At 46.6% G+C, this 18,820-nt stretch overlaps 2 protein-coding genes across 10 annotated transcripts in view; both read right to left on the bottom strand.

Moving 5' to 3' along the window:
• stxbp6 (syntaxin binding protein 6 (amisyn)) overlaps positions 1–511 on the bottom strand; it is a 78,025-nt gene extending 77,514 nt beyond the window's left edge. For all 5 annotated transcript variants that reach the window (XM_084675336.1, XM_084675334.1, XM_084675337.1 and 2 more), the window contains exon 1: positions 263–511. The gene's annotated coding sequence lies outside the window, so the exon portion shown is untranslated. The remainder of the gene's footprint in view (positions 1–262) is intronic.
• An 8,041-nt stretch (positions 512–8,552) lies between these two features.
• fermt2 (FERM domain containing kindlin 2) overlaps positions 8,553–18,820 on the bottom strand; it is a 37,524-nt gene continuing 27,256 nt past the window's right edge. For 3 of the 5 annotated variants that reach the window (XM_084675329.1, XM_084675330.1, XM_084675332.1), the window contains 9 exons: positions 18,275–18,409; positions 17,787–17,836; positions 16,895–17,019; positions 16,669–16,775; positions 16,283–16,504; positions 13,295–13,315; positions 12,277–12,401; positions 11,958–12,099; positions 8,553–11,018 (listed from right to left, as the gene is read on the bottom strand). In XM_084675329.1, coding sequence (XP_084531455.1) covers positions 10,845–11,018; positions 11,958–12,099; positions 12,277–12,401; positions 13,295–13,315; positions 16,283–16,504; positions 16,669–16,775; positions 16,895–17,019; positions 17,787–17,836; positions 18,275–18,409 — 1,101 coding nt within the window. In that variant the 3' untranslated portion in view covers positions 8,553–10,844. The remainder of the gene's footprint in view (positions 11,019–11,957; positions 12,100–12,276; positions 12,402–13,294; positions 13,316–16,282; positions 16,505–16,668; positions 16,776–16,894; positions 17,020–17,786; positions 17,837–18,274; positions 18,410–18,820) is intronic. The other 2 variants (XM_084675331.1, XM_084675333.1) reach the window with 1 other exon arrangement.

The raw sequence follows: 18,820 nt of genomic DNA, 5'->3' as shown, positions 1-18,820 counted from the left end.
GCTTGTCAATTTGTGCTTCTGAGGCACACAGGGAGAATAGAACACGAAGCACCTTGGGCAGGTGGCTGCGTGTTTGCGTACCATAGCCACTGAAACAATTTGTAGAAAGTGTTATTTCAATACCGCGAAACTAATAGTGGAACCGAGTTATCAAACGCATATTACAGTACAACTAATATGCAAGTTAGAACTTGCAAGTTAGTATTTGCATATGAAACACCATAAAAAGTCGAGGACTCGCACGCTTTATATGTCTACTCACCACAATTCCTTAGCGACTGCTCCACGTGTGGCTTCAAGCCTTAGTAAATGTAGTCAGTGTCACTCCATCAACTTTCAACAGACCTGTTTTGTTACTGTTATCTACTCAAATTAAAAGGTAGCATTTCGCTTTTGACATCACGGTGGTTTGCTAATTTGACTCGCTGCGGAGTTGCGTGTGGAACACAACACTGTCTCTGGTGGTGGTGCTGCTGCTAACGCGCCACAACTGCTGTCTCGGTGGAGAAGCAGTAGCGGTTCTGCAGTTCAAGCAGCTTACTACTGGGTTCCAAACCACCGATCACGTGGGGAGTTAGCGCAACGGTATTTTTTGTTTTTTCAATGGGACTGTCAACAAACTTCATCACAACAATGTGTAAACAACATCTTGTGCTTCTAACTGTAAACATGGGACGTTTCTCTAGGGAAGGATTAAACTGTTCTTATGTTTCTACAGTACAATACCTTACTTGTTATGAGACAATAAGCTATCATTCTAAACACAAGTTGTTTAGAAACTTGTTTATATCTTGTTTAAACAAGTTTAGAATGAGTGAGGGTGTCAATGTGCACACTGTGCCTTCTTAGTATGGAGGACTAAATGTGGCATAATTACATGTATTTTAAAAAGAAATACGCAATTCATTTAAATTATGTGACACATTTCAAATTAAATGCAAAAGGACGGGACACAACCCATTACATGGAGATGTCATGTGCTTGGAACACCGTGATTGGACACTTGAGAGCAAACTGTCAGACCTGAGCTGTCAATCAAGTAGCAGACATACAAGTTTCAGTCTTATTGAAACAAAATTGGGCCCTTTATTTATTGAATTATGGCACATTTAGTCCTCTTAGTAGCCAGGTGTTGCCAGCCTGTGTGCATTTGTTAGTTCAGCCATACCAACAGCCTACCACTCATGGGATGGGTCTCTTTCTCTCTCTCTCACTCTCACTCTCTCTCTCCATGATAAGCCATATCTCCTACAATGTTAAAATAAAAAAACTGCCTTCAACCCAAGAAAAACTGACTAGGGACTTGGAACAGAAACATCTTTCTTTTTTATCTCCACCTCCTGACTGTGTAGTCTGATTTACAATGGCCCTTCCACAGCTTGTAAATTTGGACCTGTACGAGAGCACGTTACTGCTCCAGCCCTCAGTTCGTTGGGACAGCAGTAGAAGGTGTGGCCAGCGTACAGACGGGAGGGAGAAGGTAATACTGTACTGAATGTCTCCGTTGTCCCCCACATGGACCAAGCACACTCACTCAGTGGGTGACTCAGTTTCTCCAGCAGCTCTGTGTGGTTAGTGCACGTTGTGGTTGTGTGTGTGTACGTGCGTGTGTGGTGTGTACTGCATGTGTGCGTTCCTGTGTTTATGTCTGTGTGTGTCAGAAGGAGAAAACCTGAGAAAAAAACAGCTGGAACAGAGGGGGCGGGGGGGGGGGGTTGCAATGGAAGAGAGTTGAAGAGCAGAAGTTGCTTCCTGCCCACGAGTCTGGGAATTTGGGCAGCTGCAACCCTGTGGAGAGAGAAAGAGATGTGTGGAGTGCACGATGAAAGAAGCAAAACACTCTGCACGAAAGCACGCCTTCTACGGTATTACCCGTTCAAAATAACAAGGAGGTTGCTCAACAAGGTACAAAGCCAGCCCCTTTTCTCAACGCTATGCAGAATATTGGTCGCTTCACCCGACCCATGGAAGCCAAACTGCCCCCAGGTTGTCCTCTTACTTTATAGACGGAGGTTTTCCACATGTGTCATCTTCTCCCGGGGTTCACCACGAGTGCTCACCCCACCCCCACCCAAATATCCCACCCCCTTACTTGTCCGTTAATGGAAAACATAAACATCCTTCCTGCCAGTGACATCATCCGCATGGAGCGGAGGGAGGCTGGAGGGAGGCTGGAGGAAGGCTGGAGGGAGGCTGGAGGGAGGCTGGAGGGATGCTGGAGGGAGGCTGGAGGAAGGCTGGAGGGATGCTGGAGGGAGGCTGGAGGGAGGCTGGAGGGATGCTGGAGGGAGGTTGGAGGGAGGCTGGAGGGGGGAGAGCAAGGCGCCCCTTTCTCCACAGAGAGCAGGGTAAACACCGGGGCTGGGCCGGCATGGAGAGGTCCCTCTGCTCCTACCGCCGGTCGCCTCTCATCTCCCCACGCAGCCAGATGGCTGCCTGTACACCGCTCCATTACACACGCACACACACACACACACACTCCATCCATCTACTGATCAAACGCAACACTCCAACGGTGTATTCGTGTTTCTGGTTGTTTGTTCTGCAACATGCGACGTATATATCAGGAGTTTACTTTTGGGTCATTAATACTTTACAGTGATAGAGGATTGTTATGTTACAATAGATTAAATAGGTTATCTTTAGGTGTCACATTCCTACTCTGGCTTTGACAGGAATTGAATGCGAGCATGTGTGTTTGACTGTGACTGTTTGGGTCGGTTTATCTTTGAACCAAACAGTCGGGGAGCATCAAACAGCAGTGTGCATGTTTTATTTTCTTTCATCAGAGTGCTTTTCTGGCACTTGTTAGATTTAGACTTGGACAAGTCACTCTCCATTTATATGTGCCGAGCCAGGGGAAAAGGATGTGTGTGTGTGTGCATCTGCCCCTCTCATCGCATTTTCCATTTGTAGTATCAATTCAGTGAATCACTGTTGGTTTTGACTGCGGATGACACCTGGCTTTAAGTCTTCACATACAACTAATCCAAACAATCATTGCAGTCACACAGTCACACAGTGACCCAGCGTGCACAGTAAACAGCAGTAATATGACTGTACCATGATCATGTGGTGTTTTCTGCAACTGGTTACAGAGGCCTGTTCCTGCGGTTTGCTTGATGTCTGCACATTTCCCTCATTTCATTTAGCTTTCATGCTGGAGTGCATCTTAGTTAAACCACAAACTTGACTCAACGATAAGGCTCTCTGATACCTGAGGTCATTAGGCTTGGATCCGCTGCAGTGTGTTAAGAGTCAAGAACGCTCTGCTGAATGGACCCCACTGTCGTGTGCTTCATGAATATAATACACTCAGTCAGGCAGGAGTGCACCTATTTAGAATGACTAGTAACAGGACAATTGATGTCAAAGGGATCTATCATTCTGGGTCATATTACATCTATGCAAAGGTAATGGAGGTAGGAGAGAATACTCAGTGACCTTCCAGGGCCACAACGAAAGCTGTACTCTGTCACCAGCGCCAAGACAAACACGTGTGTGGACATTGGGTGTATTTTGGGCACTGATTAATTATGGCACACATGAATGCTGGAGACCTCACCAAACGTATGCATGTAAACTGGCCTTCACCTTCAATCAGTAACCCAGATACAGGGACAAGATACAACTTCCTGTTTTGTCATGATGTTCTTCCCTAATCATGTCACGACTAAATGATTACTCAGAAGAAATGCACACCCAAAATGTGTTTGCTATAATAATGGCGTGGATGTTAAGAAAAAAGCACTTTAAATAGTCTTTAGTCAATGCAGGCCCTAACTTGAGTGTAGGGCATACAGTAATGGATTTCTGTATGTTTCAATCAATCAAGGTTTAGGATTATGGGATGGCATTTGCTTTGAATCCCTGATTGATATGATCCCTCTATGAGAGAAAGTTGATTAAACACTTGTTTGTTCAAGTGAATCATTCATCCCACACTTGAAAAAACAATAGCTCGTTAAAGAGGGACAAAGAAGGGGAACAGTTTGTGTTTCTCCTGAACACAAACTGATGCACCAGATTTTGCACATTTTTACCCATTCCTCATATTTAACAGTCTCTGAAGAGTCATACTGCATGTACCAAGTGTCTGTTTGTACTTTAGACTAAGGACAGGACGAGAGAAGAAGAGAAAGATTCATTAACCTTCACCTTTCAGATGCTATTTTGGAACAGAGGCTGTCTCTCCCCAGATATCTTCTCATTTGCTGTGCATTGAACTAAAGCTGGAAAAACATGTATCCTTTCGTCCAGTGTGATTTGAAACCGAGAACAAATTATAAATGTGTGTGTGTGTGTGTGTGTGTGGGTGCTTGCGTGTGTGCATGAGTGTGTATCTACTGTGGAAGAAATTTAGATTTCCTGTGTGCTTACATTATTCACTAATCAAGAGAACTAGTCATTGGATACTAGTTAGTATGTTCTCATGTAAGCTTGCTATTAAAAAGAGTAGATTGTGTCTATGTGTCAGGGTTAATAGATGTTCGAGATCAGGAGAAAGTACTGGCTAAATGTTCCTTGTCATGACTACAAGGAGAGCTCCAACTATGAACTCTTTAGTCTGAGTGGTCATGTGTTGGGAGCTGTGAATCTCTTTCTCTGAGACTGTTGTATCGTCATTACTGCCTGATGCTGTGTTGTCTTTTATTGTCAGAGGTCTGGTTTTCTCTCCCAATCTGCAGATTGATAAATACTTAATAAAATCCAGAACTCAACTGAACTTAGTCACTCCGTTTATGAAGAGACGGACAAAACACTTCATCACTACTTCCTCACTATCACCACAGATAGAGTACACAGCTTTGTCACAGATACACACAGATATACACTGGACTCATCCGCTCAATTTCAGGAGCAGCCTCAACCCATTATGGGAACCTGTTAGCTAGAACTTGCAAACAGTCAGGTGTCCACAGAGGCCAGGAGGCCTATGAGGTTGATGGCCTTCTGCAGGGTCTGTCACAGCTGCAGATGCCTCATTTCCAATCAGACCCATGAGCCTTGATTTAGTGTGTGTTTGTGTGTGTGTGTATATTCTATCTTGTCCCCTGTAGGCAGTAACCTACTCAGTCTTGGCCCTTTATTGTTTTGCTGTCAGATAACCGCCATAGAGAGCTAATTTAGCCAATCAATAGACAGACGCCCGCAGATATTGGACCCCAGGATCCAATTCTGTTTTCCAAAGTCCAATTTGGTCTTTATTGCAGTTAGGGTAGGAGGTGGCACATGGCGACTGTCTCTTATCCTAACTGCAGGGGATATTGAGGAGACAGACAAATTGGGGGCACTAGGACCCTGGGATGGATGGCACAGGTCAGACCCAATGCCCATTTTACCGATGAAGTCAGAATTTCAGAGAGGTGCAGGGTTGGACTGGCCCTTGGGAGAGTCGGGAGATTTCCAGAACAGCCAGTCAAACGGCTACGGCATAATGAAAAAAAAATATATAAATATGTATAATAATTATAGACGGTCGTGGGCCGGTCTGCGTTTCAAAGTCCCGGGTTGCTTTTCAGTCCCAGTCCAGACCAGGAGAGGTGTCACATAAGGTTCCTTGGATTTTCTTGTCCAAGGATCCGATTACTGCTGACACCTTCTTGTTTATGTTTGTCTATAGCGTGGGCCTGAGCCTTACATACCAAATGAATGAACAGGGAGATGTTCCCATAATGCCCCTGGGATAGGTCCCAGCAGGCACAGACATGCACAAGCATACACACACAGTTTATTATTTTATTATGCAGATTAGTGGCAAGGGTTTTCCTGTTTTTATCATTCCCAGCCCTTTACACAGCGTTACTTGAGGTGATAAAACAACATTTACAAGAATGGAACCTTTACCGGTTGCGATAAAGTAAATGAGACCATTTGGTATAACAATGCCTTAAGCTCTTCTGAGAGGACTCTATAAAAAGAGCAAGAGGGAAACTCAATATTTTCCCACATTATGACTGGGAAACATTTTAAACTGTTTCACTTACTGTTAGACAGAATTGTTTACTATTTGGAATAGTATACTGTAAACTATACTGTACAGGTACAACAAGGAATTAGAGAGAGTGAGCGAGACAGAAAAAGATAGAGAAAGAAAGGAAGATGACAGACAGAGAGTGTGAGTGAGTGAGTGAGTAAGACAGAGAGAGAGGAGTGTGTGTGTGTGTGTGTGTGTGTGTGTGTGTCAGTGAACACAGGGCAGGCTCGCATGTGACATGATGTAAGAATGTTGGCTGGTGTGACAGGCCTATCTCATCACTATAAACGCTATGTGATGTAACCGTATCATGGAGAGCCCTATAGCCCCCGCTGTCAGTCCCGCAGGGGCCAGATCATCCAGTGAGCAGGCCGGCCCATCCCACAGAGAGAGGGCCTGATTCTGGGGACATGAAAGGAACTGGGATGTGGTTGAACTGAGGTGGTGTGGTGTTTTCATTATTAAGTGTGCAGGTAATTGATCATGTTTCTGTGTCTTCATGGTATGATGTAGAATGTGATCACCCCACCGGTTATTTAAGCTTGGGGGGGGGAAACTTCTCTGTGAAACTTCCAAGAGTCCTTTATCAAGAGAAAGTTCAGAAAGATGTGTTGTCAATCAGCCCTCATGCTCACAATTCCATGCTTATGAGTGAAAACCAATTTTAAGTTGTACAGAAGACTTGTATTGTGTGGAAAAATCCAGAAGTTAGGTACAGCCCTCATGCTCACAATTCCATGATTGGGAGGTTAGGTAATAAACAATCAACAACCTGTTCTGGAAGGGATGAAAATACCTCAAAGTGATCCATTCGATTTTCCAACAGACTGGAAAAAAGTAATCTTTATCAAGGCGACTGCCAACAACTCTTGGCTTGAAGACTGTCGACATGAAGGAATGCACGCCGCACTCACAGGCTGGAAAAAGACATAAGGCTGTACTTGTGTGTGTGTGTGTGTGTGTGTGCGTGCGTGACCCCACACAGGCTATTTTTCAGAAGATATGTTTCATCGGCCTCTGCGGTCCACTCAGCTAATTCTATCTGAATCTGTCCACGCTCTGACGATCACTGTGCAGATCACCCATCGTGCTGAGGTGGGATACAAGGTCTACTAGCTGACAACAGAATATGTGGCACATAAAAAAGAGAATGTGTGATTGCTTCACTTCACTCCAGGAACTCCACAGTGTGAATAATAAACTTGGACTCAGTCGACAACCGCAGGAATGAGGAAGAGGGAGCAGGTGGTAGGCTGTCATAATTCCATAAAACAGTCCAGGATGTAAACATTGCATCTCTTTGCCTTTTACTTTGGTCTTCAAAGAGGGCATTTTTATTACCATTCATGTTTTTATTCAGAGAACACATTTTGCGTCCGCCTGAAGTTATTTAGATTAAGAAACAGGTTTTTGTTTAGAATAGGTTTTAACCTCTTCATCTCTTAACTCATCTTCCTCAGCCTCTCTATCCACATACTTCCAGGAGTTCCCAGGTATTCTGTCATTCAGTGGAGCAGCCACTGTCTCAGAGCAGAGCCACTGGAAGACTAACCCTCCACATGCCTGTGTGGGCACTGATTGGTAATGATGGATGGTAAAGGATGCTCCAAATGTTCTCTCATTCTAAACATTGGCTTGCTTGCATTTCTCTCTCACACACAACTCAGAGGTCAGATTGTAAGTCTTCATCCAAAACTCAAAGATTTCATAGCTCTCACAATGACGTGGTGACTGCATGGCAGGGTCGGCCTGGCCGTCGGGAGATTTCCCAAACGGCCGGTCAAACGCCCGCGGCATAATGCAAAAAAAAAATATATATTACACATGGTCGTGGGCCGGTCTGCGTTTCAGTCCCAGTCCAGACCTGCTGCACGGTACAGCTGAGTCATTGAAACTGCAGGTCTGAAATAGACCTAAAGAATGTTATGGAAACTAAACTATATGTAATTGTTTAGCCTAATCTATGTACTCCATTCATTTGACCCCTAAGCACTAGGCTGTGATGGTCTTCTGACGTGAGGCCAGTTATTAATAAAGCATCTGTAAGTCATTTTCTAAGTAAGCATCTAAATTCTTCTTCAGTTACCGATGATTATTTCTGATTAGAAACCATCCTTACACCCATCCTCTTGCCTTCATCAGGCTCCACTCTTCCTCCCTGTAAGGTCCAAAGTAGAGCGGGCACCTGGTGGCCAGGACTCTTCCTCCATCACCACGACCACCTCCACCCACAACTGGGCAGGTGGTGACAGACACACAGATGGATGGACGTACAGGTGGTTGCCACGACGGCGCAGCCGGTAGCGGGAACAAATCTTGGAATTTGTACCAATGGAGGTTGGGCTCCTAGCCTCATCAATCTGCCACTCAATTTCCATGGCGATGCCAGGTAAACAAGACAGCTTGAAGAACAGAGCTGAGGAGACGTTTGGACTCCAGCCTGGAGGAAACCTTCTGTGGTGTGGAATATGGATGTGTTTGTACTGCCCTCTAGTGGACATTCAGAAATACTGCCTAAAGGATTCATTATCTGTCCTCAGACATGTTGGCCACATTCAACGATGAACAATCCAACTTAAATAAAAATTATTTTTATTTTTTAAAATAAATGCATTTTTACAGTCTGTCAACAGCAGGCCATGCTCTGCTGTTCTAGACATCGGAGGCAAACGAGAAACTAAAACAATGTTACAGGAGGAGAAAGAAAACAGACCAAGCCTGTTTGTTTTTCTCGACTTCAGTACATTTGTCTCAAACTCCAGGGTCTAAACTAAAAGGGTCTCCTTCATACCAAAAAAGCAAAACAATTTTTATTCAAAAAGAAAAGCTACAATTGTGATAAAACCTGTGTAAGTGATATATCTTTAAAAGGCACTGAGCAGAGTATGATTTTTGCAGCATGTTTTCAACAGTGGTAGTTCAAGGAAAGTGGGGAGAGAAGCAACTCAGTGCTGAAACTTCTAGAACGGAAATTGAGAAATGTACTTTAGCTTATAGGAGAGAGGCAACATGTCAATGTTTTAGAGTAATAATTAAAACAATATTGTGTAAGAACAAATCAAATTAAAATCCTACCAACCTGGAGTTTGAGACTAGTGTTATCGTCATATATATTTATAATATCTTCATCTTAAAAACTCAATAAGACTGTAACATTGGCAGGCACAAAATCTTCAGACTACACAATGTTGACAGATGGCTTTTCCCCCTCTTTTCTGGAAACACAAATACACTTCCAAAAGAACAGAAAAAGCAGCAACAAAAAAAACAACTGTACAATTCTATAAAACCTGTGTTTTTACATTAGTTACAAAAAACTAATACTTCATTTACTGTTCCTTCATACAGAAGACAAAAAAAAGAAAGAAAAAACAACAGACTTTGCATATTCATTCTTCAAACTGGGTGCCCTATTGCTGGTGCATCATGAGAAAACGGTATGTATTCATAATAATAACGATAATAATACTTGATGGTGTAAGATAAAGAATAGCAGTAAGGTAAAACAGAGAGCTGCAGAAGGCTCCAGACTCATGTCTAGCAGCCCTATGACTGTGTTATACATGCAGTGCTGACCTGACTACCAGGCTGGGCCCCACCTACACATGCTATTGACACTTAGTTGGCAGCTCTAGACGGGTGGTTAAACAGCCAGACATAGATAGACTGAGAGACAGTTTGGCAAACTACCCTCGATGACACCGCCAAAAGTCCCAAAACAACAACGTTCTAAGCAGACAGATGGACATCAGAAGCCTGGGTGCTCGTTTCTAGAACACAGCCCCCCCCCCAGTGAGGCCCAATCACACAGTTTACTAGAGTTACTCAATACACAACAGACCACACCATCACTTCTAGCATACTCTGAAAAAGACGACGACAACTAATAGAACAGGACATGTACCTACAGCTTATTCTTCATCAAAGAGACCGTCTATATACTGTAGAAGTGCTTACAGGAGACTTGATATGGACTAGGGAGATGGGAGAGGACCCTTCATTGAGAGGAAAGAGTGGACATGTCGGCCAGAAGCCAATCTCTCACAACACGTCTTTGCTTGGAAAGAGGTGATATCCTATAATCTTGGCTACCACTACTTCCTATACAGTATAGTGTTTGTGTGTGTGTGAGAGCGTGTTTGCGTGTGTGTGTGTGTGTGTGTTAGGAGTAAATAATAAAATAAGAAAGAATATCATTAGCGGGACAACATGTTAAATAACATGACCATTAGAAAGCAGTCACTGTATCACACAGTCCACGCCTCGCTAGAATGACAGTCAGAACACAACCATAAACAGGGACAGATAGATAAGATAGATGGATAAATAAATAACTGGATTGTTCATAAGCACTGATGCATTGGTTTATAGTCTGGTCGGATTCTTGTCGCTGACAGGCCCCTGGTGTCAGCTTCTTCATACAGTCACAGTGAACACACTCAGTCTTTGGGATGGAGAGCACTACTTGGTTCTGATAGGTTGTCAGTAATGGACGTAGTGTTGAGGCTGGCCCCCTGGGTCTGGGAGCAGGTCGGGAGAGGTGGACAGAGGGGTTGTGGGAACTTCCTGTGTAAGGCTTGTGATGTCATGGGGGAGGCCAGAGAAGGTCAGAGGTCAACAGAGTTCATCTGGACCGCGTTGAGCAGAGTGTTAGTATTTTACAACAAAATAAAAACAGTCAGCGTTAAGGCGAGGGGGAAAAAAATATTAAAACGGTCAGCTTCTTAATCATGGCAACAGTGACCCAGCATCGGGCTCTGAACACGATTCCAAAAATTTAAAAGACCCCAAAAATATAATAAAATAAACCCAATAGATCTATAGCCCTTCCACCCCGCCCAGACCCCTGGGGGTTGCCGGGGGCAACTCAGACCCAGCCGCTGGTCAGCTTGTAGAACATCTCCTCGTCCAGAGACTCGTTCTGGTCCTTGGCGCGCGTGGACAGGAAGATGTAGCCCCCAATGAACTCATGCACCACCTTGCAGTCCACCTCCGCACAGATGAACGCCAGGCTGGGCTCGTCGGCAAACTCCACCGTCACCTGGAGGACGGGGACAGAGGGACAGGGGTCACAGTGAACACACAGCCTCTGACTTGGTACGTAGTTTCACCTGGACACCACAGAGAATTACTCATTAAAGACAGACTAAGGCTGGCAAAGTGATGACGCGGACGCCGTGTTATGCTAAATGGACAATGTTGGTTTTGTGTTGTTAATTGATTTCCAGTAATATACTGTACAAACACTCCCTGTTTCAGCTACTCCCCTCCGGCAGAAGGCTGCGGTCCATCAGGACCAAAACCTCACGCTACAAGAACAGCTTCTTCCCATCCGCTGTTGGCCACTTTAACAAGGCCAAGGACTCACACTGACTTTAAATCACAAGCTGCACAATGACACCCTGCACATTGCACTATTGTATTGTTCTCTTGCACTATCTGTTTTTTTAGGTTAGATTGTAAATTATGACTACTTACATTTTATTTTGTTATTCCCCTTAGTAATAGCTAGACCCCCCTTAATATTAGCTAGACTTTGCTCCTTTTGTATAGTTAGTGCACATATTTAAGTTTCAATATTCCTATATTGTATGCACCTCCCTGCCAAAGTAAATTCCTTGTTTGTGCAAACATTCATGGCAAATCAAATCCATTCAGATATATTTGCAGAAAAATAACTTTTTTTTCCAATCCCAGGTTGATTGTCTCAAAAACGTGAATGTCCCTTTAAGGTGAATTTTGTGATTAATCACGGTGACACCTTTTTAATTCCTTGACAGCCCAAACGAAGACACTTTCTGAAGATGTGTTACAGCCAACAAACAATGGCACCATCCCTACTGACAGGGCTGACTGTGAAACGTGTCAATCTGAGGTGTGTATGTGTCTGAAGTCCTGTTCGTGTGAGGGTATAGATGTGTTTGTCTGTCTGCGCGCACACACACACACAGTACTCCAGTTCACCATCGGAGCCTCTTACCATCTTGATCTCCCAGTTGACGTTCCACTGCTTCATGTTGCTGAAGCGCCAGGTCTTGATGGCGTCCCCAGTGCTGGCGTCCATCCGGATCAGACGGTTGTAGGTGATGCCAATCAGCTCCTCCCTCTTCCCTCCCTGGAACCTGGGAACCATGACAGACAAAATGAGTCATGCCAGGTTGGAATTGTGTGTGTATGGGCGTTCACTTTGGCTAAACGCATCTGCTAAGTGAATCCATGTCAAATGGGTAAATGTTTCCGAGTGTGACGGAAGGGCATGTGAGGTGTGATGTGATTGGTGCGTGGGGAGGGGGACTTACTTGGCCAGGAAGTGGGTGATGCCAAACTCAGGAAGAGACTGCCACGCCTGGATGAAGCGCATCTTGGCCTCAATCAGGCTCATCAGGGCCACGTTCTGGTGGGCCTCCAGGATCCGGGCTGTAATCTGACCAAACACACACACACACACACACAAACAGGTTATTGATGTCAACGTCAAAACACACCCCTGCTTTGAAATGAAACTACTGATGCACACACTGCTCTTCCAACACCACACTAAAACCCCACCGGTCAACCCAAACTAAGACCACCACTACTCCACGTCCCACCACCACCCTACACGTCCCCGTGACACCAGGAGGGCACCAGGGGTCAGCCCAGAGCCAGAGTGCTGCTGGAGTAAAAGAACATTCTACAGCTGCTCACTTCACACAGCAGAGCAACAGAGAAACACTCACAGGAGACTGACTGAGGTTAATGAGCCATGGAGAGGACCCCACCTCTGTGTGGACGTGAATGTGTGTGTATTGTGTGTGTGTGTGTGTGTTCCTTTATAGCCCTAAAGCTGTCCTGTGAGGAGCACAGCCCAAACCTTTAACACATGAGTCATTGATGAGCAGAACGCAGATGTGAAGACCTGGCTGTGCAGGACCCACATCCCACTCCGCTAACTCCTGAGAAACGGTGTCTTTTAGTGCGACATGGACTAGACTAAGGTTTGACTAACTGTCTACCGGAACAGTCGAATGTGACAGTTAAACGTGTGTTAGTAGTGGAAAGACAAATGGGAAACTAGCATGAAAAAGGTGATATTAAAGTAGAGAAATTAACTGGGTGCGACTAAGGGTTGATACTAGTAAATTATACCACTATTGTGGTTTAGTAAGACAACCAAAGCTCTGGAAAGTGTGCTTCATTGGCATTGACAGACAGCATTCATATAGACAACAATTCCGTATTTTTCTCAATAGAATCAATAGTGATTGTATTGGAAGCGGTCTACCAAGACGTCTACTAAATGTTAGTTTCCAGAACTCCGCACACATCTTGACTTACCAAGTCCCTGATATAGCCAGGCTGAAAGGAGGGGGGTGGGGGGGGTCGGGGGGGAGATGGAAGGAGGGTGCAGAAGAGAAAAGGGAGGAAGAATAAAAAAGGACAAAAAAAACAGAACAAAAAGCAAGTGAGAACACAGCCATGGAGGAGAGAAACAAAAAAAGGTACGAATACAGTTTGAATTCCAGGTAGCGGAGCTTCAATTGTAACAGGGTAAATGAAACACAGGTGAGGGGGGGGGGGGGGTGCATGCAGCAAGGCAGAGGCACAGGCAGAGGAAGCAGCAGCAGCAGTGTTCGCAGGTCAGGTCTGTCAGGGCAGGCAGAGAAGGTTAGCACACATCACACTTTCTGGCACGCCAGGGGGAATGCACTCCAATGATAATTGAAGCTCACTGAAAACCATAGCGACTGTCATGAAAAACACTTTAAATCCAGAGCAGCGTCGACCTGCATTTAAGTCAATTGTGCGAGTCGGTCGGTCAGTCAGTACGATGACTTTCAACTTGCAGTGTCCTGCTGGTCCACTAGGTGGCGGTGCGTTACCAGGGCATCTTACACAGGAAGTATAAGGAGCTGGAAGTGAGAGCTCCACGTCCCTGTTTGTTATTGTGCCTGTCCCCATCTGCTTTCCCTCTCACACTAAACTATATGTTTGGTCAGAAACCCATCCAGGTCCACTCCCAGAGATCAAAAATATTCTCGTGTGCATCCGCTGGGGATTGTAGCACGGAAGTCCCACTGGGGGTGGGGGGGGTCACAGGGCGGGAGAGGAGAGGAAGTCCAAGTCCAGTTGGGGGAAGGAGGGAGAAGAGAGCCAGCGCCCAGCTGACTGCAAGGCAGGAGAGGGTTTTCCCTGATACTCTTCCCCCTCAGCATTCCCAAGCTGGGCTGACTTCCTGATGCTCCGCGCCCGCTGCTGATTGCGACACTGACAAACACGCGTAAAAAAGCACAAGCGCACACAACAACAACAACAAAAAACACACACATAAACACAAGCAAACACTTTGAACACTCTGTTCCAGCTCCAGACCCCACATCCTCACCACTGCACTGGTCGAGGCCAAGAAGAACCCCACTGACATGTCATGTCTTGGGGCGGCTCTTCTGACCAGGATGCCAGGATGGACTGGGTCACAACTGGACCAGGGCCAGAACCCCCCTCCCCCCTGTACAGACAGCCCCCGCAGGCCAGGAGTGAGAAGCAGGCCAGGAGTGCTTCTACATCAGGGCCATGGTCTGCCTCTTCCGCGCACTTCCACACGCACTGACGGCGCTCTGTTTCTACTCCTCCGTTTTCCTGCTGTGAAGTGCCGGCTGGGGGCCATCGCAGGAACCAGCCCCCGCTCCGCCCTCTGACCCCCCCTTTTATTCTCTGTTCTAGAACACAGACGTTCCACAGCGAGACTGCCAAGCACAGCAGACATCCCTATGGCTGTTGGTTCATCCCATCTTAGACATTTCCTGTTTGATGAGTCCCCCTTTGCCCTCCCATCACTCCCCCTCTCTCTCTTTCCCTCCCTCTCCCATATCCCTCGCCATTTCCCCCTTTCCAGCCCCTCTTCTTTCTCTCTCTCCCTCTCTCCCCATACCCTCTCTTTATAGCGGTCTAGAGGATGTGAATATCTGGTTCCAGACTCAGACTAGCCCTTAGTCATCACTAACCGACACCCCCACCCCCTAGCAACGGTCCACGTTTCCTACACAGCATAATGACTACCAGACACAGTGGGCGAGAGACTATGACACTGACAGGCATGCACTCAGACCTTCCAGTGCAAGGATGTGCAAACACACACACACACACAGGCCTATTACTTATAGGAGAATCTACTATTAAAGTGTAGAATAGTGTTACTTTCTTGTCAGCTAAATGTAAGCGAAACTCTGCTGTAAGTGCTAAGTGGCTCAAGATGCGCTTTGGGCTGTCAGCCACTGTCAGCCACGACTGCAGACGTGACAGCACGAGAATCAATGCTATCCCTCATTTCTCAATGATCAGGAATTATGGGAGGAATAAAAGGGATTGCATTAGAGCTGAGACACAGACTTGGAGCTTGGATCTTCTCTCCAAGCCAATCAGGGTGGGTGTGAAAGAGCACAAACCGCTGTCCTGGGTTCTCCTTCCCCCCCTCCCCCCCCCCGGGGAGAGCCAGAGGGAACAAGGGGAGGTGTGAGCGAGGGAGGGAGGCTGCATTCCAGTGCAGGACAGCCCAGATGCCAGGAGGAGCCCAGCTGGTACGCATCATCAGACACTGCCTCCGCCTGACCTCAGCCCCCGCTGCCCCACTCCACCCCCCCCTCCATCACACCAATGCACGACCTCCCCTGGGAAAAACACACACCCTTCCACATGCATCTCCACCATCTACCACAGCGTCCTCTCCTGTTCCCTAACCCCTCAAAGTCATTAACTTTGTTGTCCTGCAAACAGTCCAGTCCAGTCCAGAATCAACAACATCCTGTGATCAGTATAGGTTACAAGCAGCATCTTTCCAGTTAGCTAGCATTTCACTATCTGTGGTTACCTTTAGTCAGGTGGATTTATCTGGGGTTAAAAAATTAGGGTGTAAGTTTGGCTAATATGTCAGTCTACCTGCTTGTTCTTGGTAATGTGTCAGTCTACCTGCTTGTTCTTGGTAATGTGTCAGTCTACCTGCTTGTTCTTGGTAATGTGTCAGTCTACCTGCTTGTTCTTGGTAATATGTCAGTCTACCTGCTTGTTCTTGGTAATGTGTCAGTCTACCTGCTTGTTCTTGGTAATATGTCAGTCTACCTGCTTGTTCTTGGTAATGTGTCAGTTTACCTGCTTGTTCTTGGTAATATGTCAGTCTACCTGCTTGTTCTTGGTAATATGTCAGTCTGCCTGCTTGTTCTTGGTAATGTGTCAGTCTACCTGCTTGTTCTTGGTAATATGTCAGTCTACCTGCTTGTTCTTGGTAATGTGTCAGTCTACCTGCTTGTTCTTGGTAATGTGTCAGTCTACCTGCTTGTTCTTGTACTTCTTCAGGTAGCGCGGGGACACCAGGCACTCGGGGTTGATGTCCGTGGTGATCGGCTCGGCGATGAGCTGGGAGTCTGGATTCATGTGCTGCATTTTGAGGAAGGAGAGAATGTTCTGGACCTCCAGGTTGTACGAGCTATCCGCCATCGTCTTCCCCTTGGAGGCCAGGCGACAGGCCGCCATCCAGTGGGCATACTGCTTCTCCTGGTGGGGGGAGGGGAGAGAGTCTGAATGTGACGCTTCAATTGGACAGGTGTTCATTATATGTTGGTCACAGTTCAGGATTTAAACATGCAAGTGTTGCGTGCATGACACTGCAGTGCGACGGTCCTCCAGTCCGCTAGAGGGAGCCAGCGAGCCCGACTCACGTTGTCACACCGCAGCCAGATCTCATTCATCCCGTCGGCCACAGGAATCAGCAGCTTGATGTTGAATTTCTGACCAGAGATGTTGACATCTGGGGTCACCTCGCATCCTAAGAGGAGACACGAGGTCAGTACCGAGGTCACAACACACCATTCATCAACAACGATGTCCTCAGAATAGAAACAGTTGCCGTGTTGACAGTGTGTGTTTGTGTGTGTAATTCTGCACCTCTGAGATTCATCTGGTTCGCGGGCGTCCCGTGGGCCTCCTCTTTGCTTTTGTAGCAGGAGATTGTGATGTCCTTGAACGTGCACCAGTACAGCTTGTAGCCCTTCAGTGTCAGCTTCTTTGGCCTGAGAGAGAGAGGAATACAGAGAGAGAGAGAGAGAGAGAGACCAAGAATGTGTTAAGAGACACAAAGAGTGAAGTCAGCCAGCAAAGAGACTCCTTCTTGTCATCGGCCCCCCGCACGACAGTCAAAACCATCACTGACAACACAACCACTTTTCCTTTTCACCCAAGTCACAGTGAAGGAGGGAGAAAGGGGAGGCGATAGGGAGGTAAGACTGCATGCTCAGCCTTCTCCGGGACAGACCTTAGTCAGCACTAGGGGTGGGAGTACTGCCAACAGCGGGCATGAACATTAATGGGAAGAAACTCACAGGGGGTGAAACCTCTTGATCAACCCTGCATCTTTTATGAGACCATCAAACCACAAGAGCTACCTGCGAGTCAGCGAGGGCCCGTGTCCAACAGGTTGACCGCCTCATGTGTTTTGGGTTCTCAGTGTTCCACAGCTACGAGCGGGCTTTCAAGTCCCACACTTTTCAGTCAGTGTTCCTAGGTAGGACTGACACTGGGCCATCTCAGCGTGACACAACACAGACCACCGCTCTCCTATTAAACAAGACCAGCCTTGGTCACCTGATCACAGATTCCCTTGGCCCCTGCATTCTTCAAATGCACACGTAAGTGCCTGAGCACACACGCATGATCCTACGCACGCTCACACACACGCAAGCTCAGACACACACGGCTGCTCGTGATCAAGGGGGAAAGTGAATTTCCAGAGGATGCTAGAGTCAGGGTCGGCTGGAATATGTTATGTTCAAGAACTTACTTGAAAACCTTCACGTAGTCAGCCAGCTCAGGGATGGATGTGATGTCCCCCTGGTAGGAAGGGAAGGACACAGTTATCGACAGTTTGTTGAACACTAATAATAGAACAGGATTCTTCATAACCCCAAAACCTCTAACTTAAGCATGACATTGCCAGCATGGTCGGGAAAGTCTTTGTAGGATTGCGATAGCGGTGGGTGTGTAACATCTCAAAACCACCACTTCCTCTGATAAGCTATATAAACTATGCAAGTTGACAGGGCAGGACCACAACAATGGGCGCCAGTGCAGCAGTGATATATAGCTATCCAAACAGAACCTAGCCCTGTGAATGCTGCCGCATCGAGAGAGAGCCAAGTGCAGGGCTGAGCAGATTGTATGTGTGCGGGGAGGTCATCATTCACTCCTTCAGGGTGAGTATTGAATGTGGAGGTGTGGGTCGGTTTTGTAGTCTAAGGTGTGTGCGTGTGTGTGTGTGTGTGTAGCTACCAGTGTGTTGGAGGTCTTGCCCCCCTCCAGAGTGATCTCCAGGTCGGAGAGGGCGGCGTCCACCTCGTCCACCTCCTTCTCACTGTTGTTCATGTGGTTGTCTGAAGACATGATGGACAGCTTGTTGATATGGTACTGTCCGGCAGAAAGGAGGGCGAGAGAGGGCGAGAGAGGGCGAGAGAGAGAGAGAGAGAGAGAGAGAGATGATCAAATCGATTAAATAGGTCAATAATAAACACACAAATCAACAACCTAATGCATATTCTTCTCTGTACATATGGAACGGATACTGGCTCTCTGGAGGCCAATGACTATCAGGGAGTAGACGAGGTGATTTATTAAGGGAAGTGAGTGGGAGTGGGATGGATTCTGCAGCCTCTGCAGATCTCTGTGGGGGTCGCTGAGACGCTCTCTCAGTAGCAGGAGCACATGTGAGCAGGGTGTGGGGGGGGGGGCCCGCCACGCTGGGACCTTACATCATGGAGGTACCACCTAGCTCAGCTCAGGATCCTAGTAGGAGACGCAAGTGTAGAATCTAGGACCGCC

Source organism: Hypomesus nipponensis, chromosome 3, assembly GCF_054491055.1.
Source record: "Hypomesus nipponensis isolate SF chromosome 3, ASM5449105v1, whole genome shotgun sequence".
In the NCBI taxonomy this organism is placed as follows: domain Eukaryota; kingdom Metazoa; phylum Chordata; class Actinopteri; order Osmeriformes; family Osmeridae; genus Hypomesus; species Hypomesus nipponensis.
This window is presented reverse-complemented; position numbering and strand designations above follow the sequence as displayed.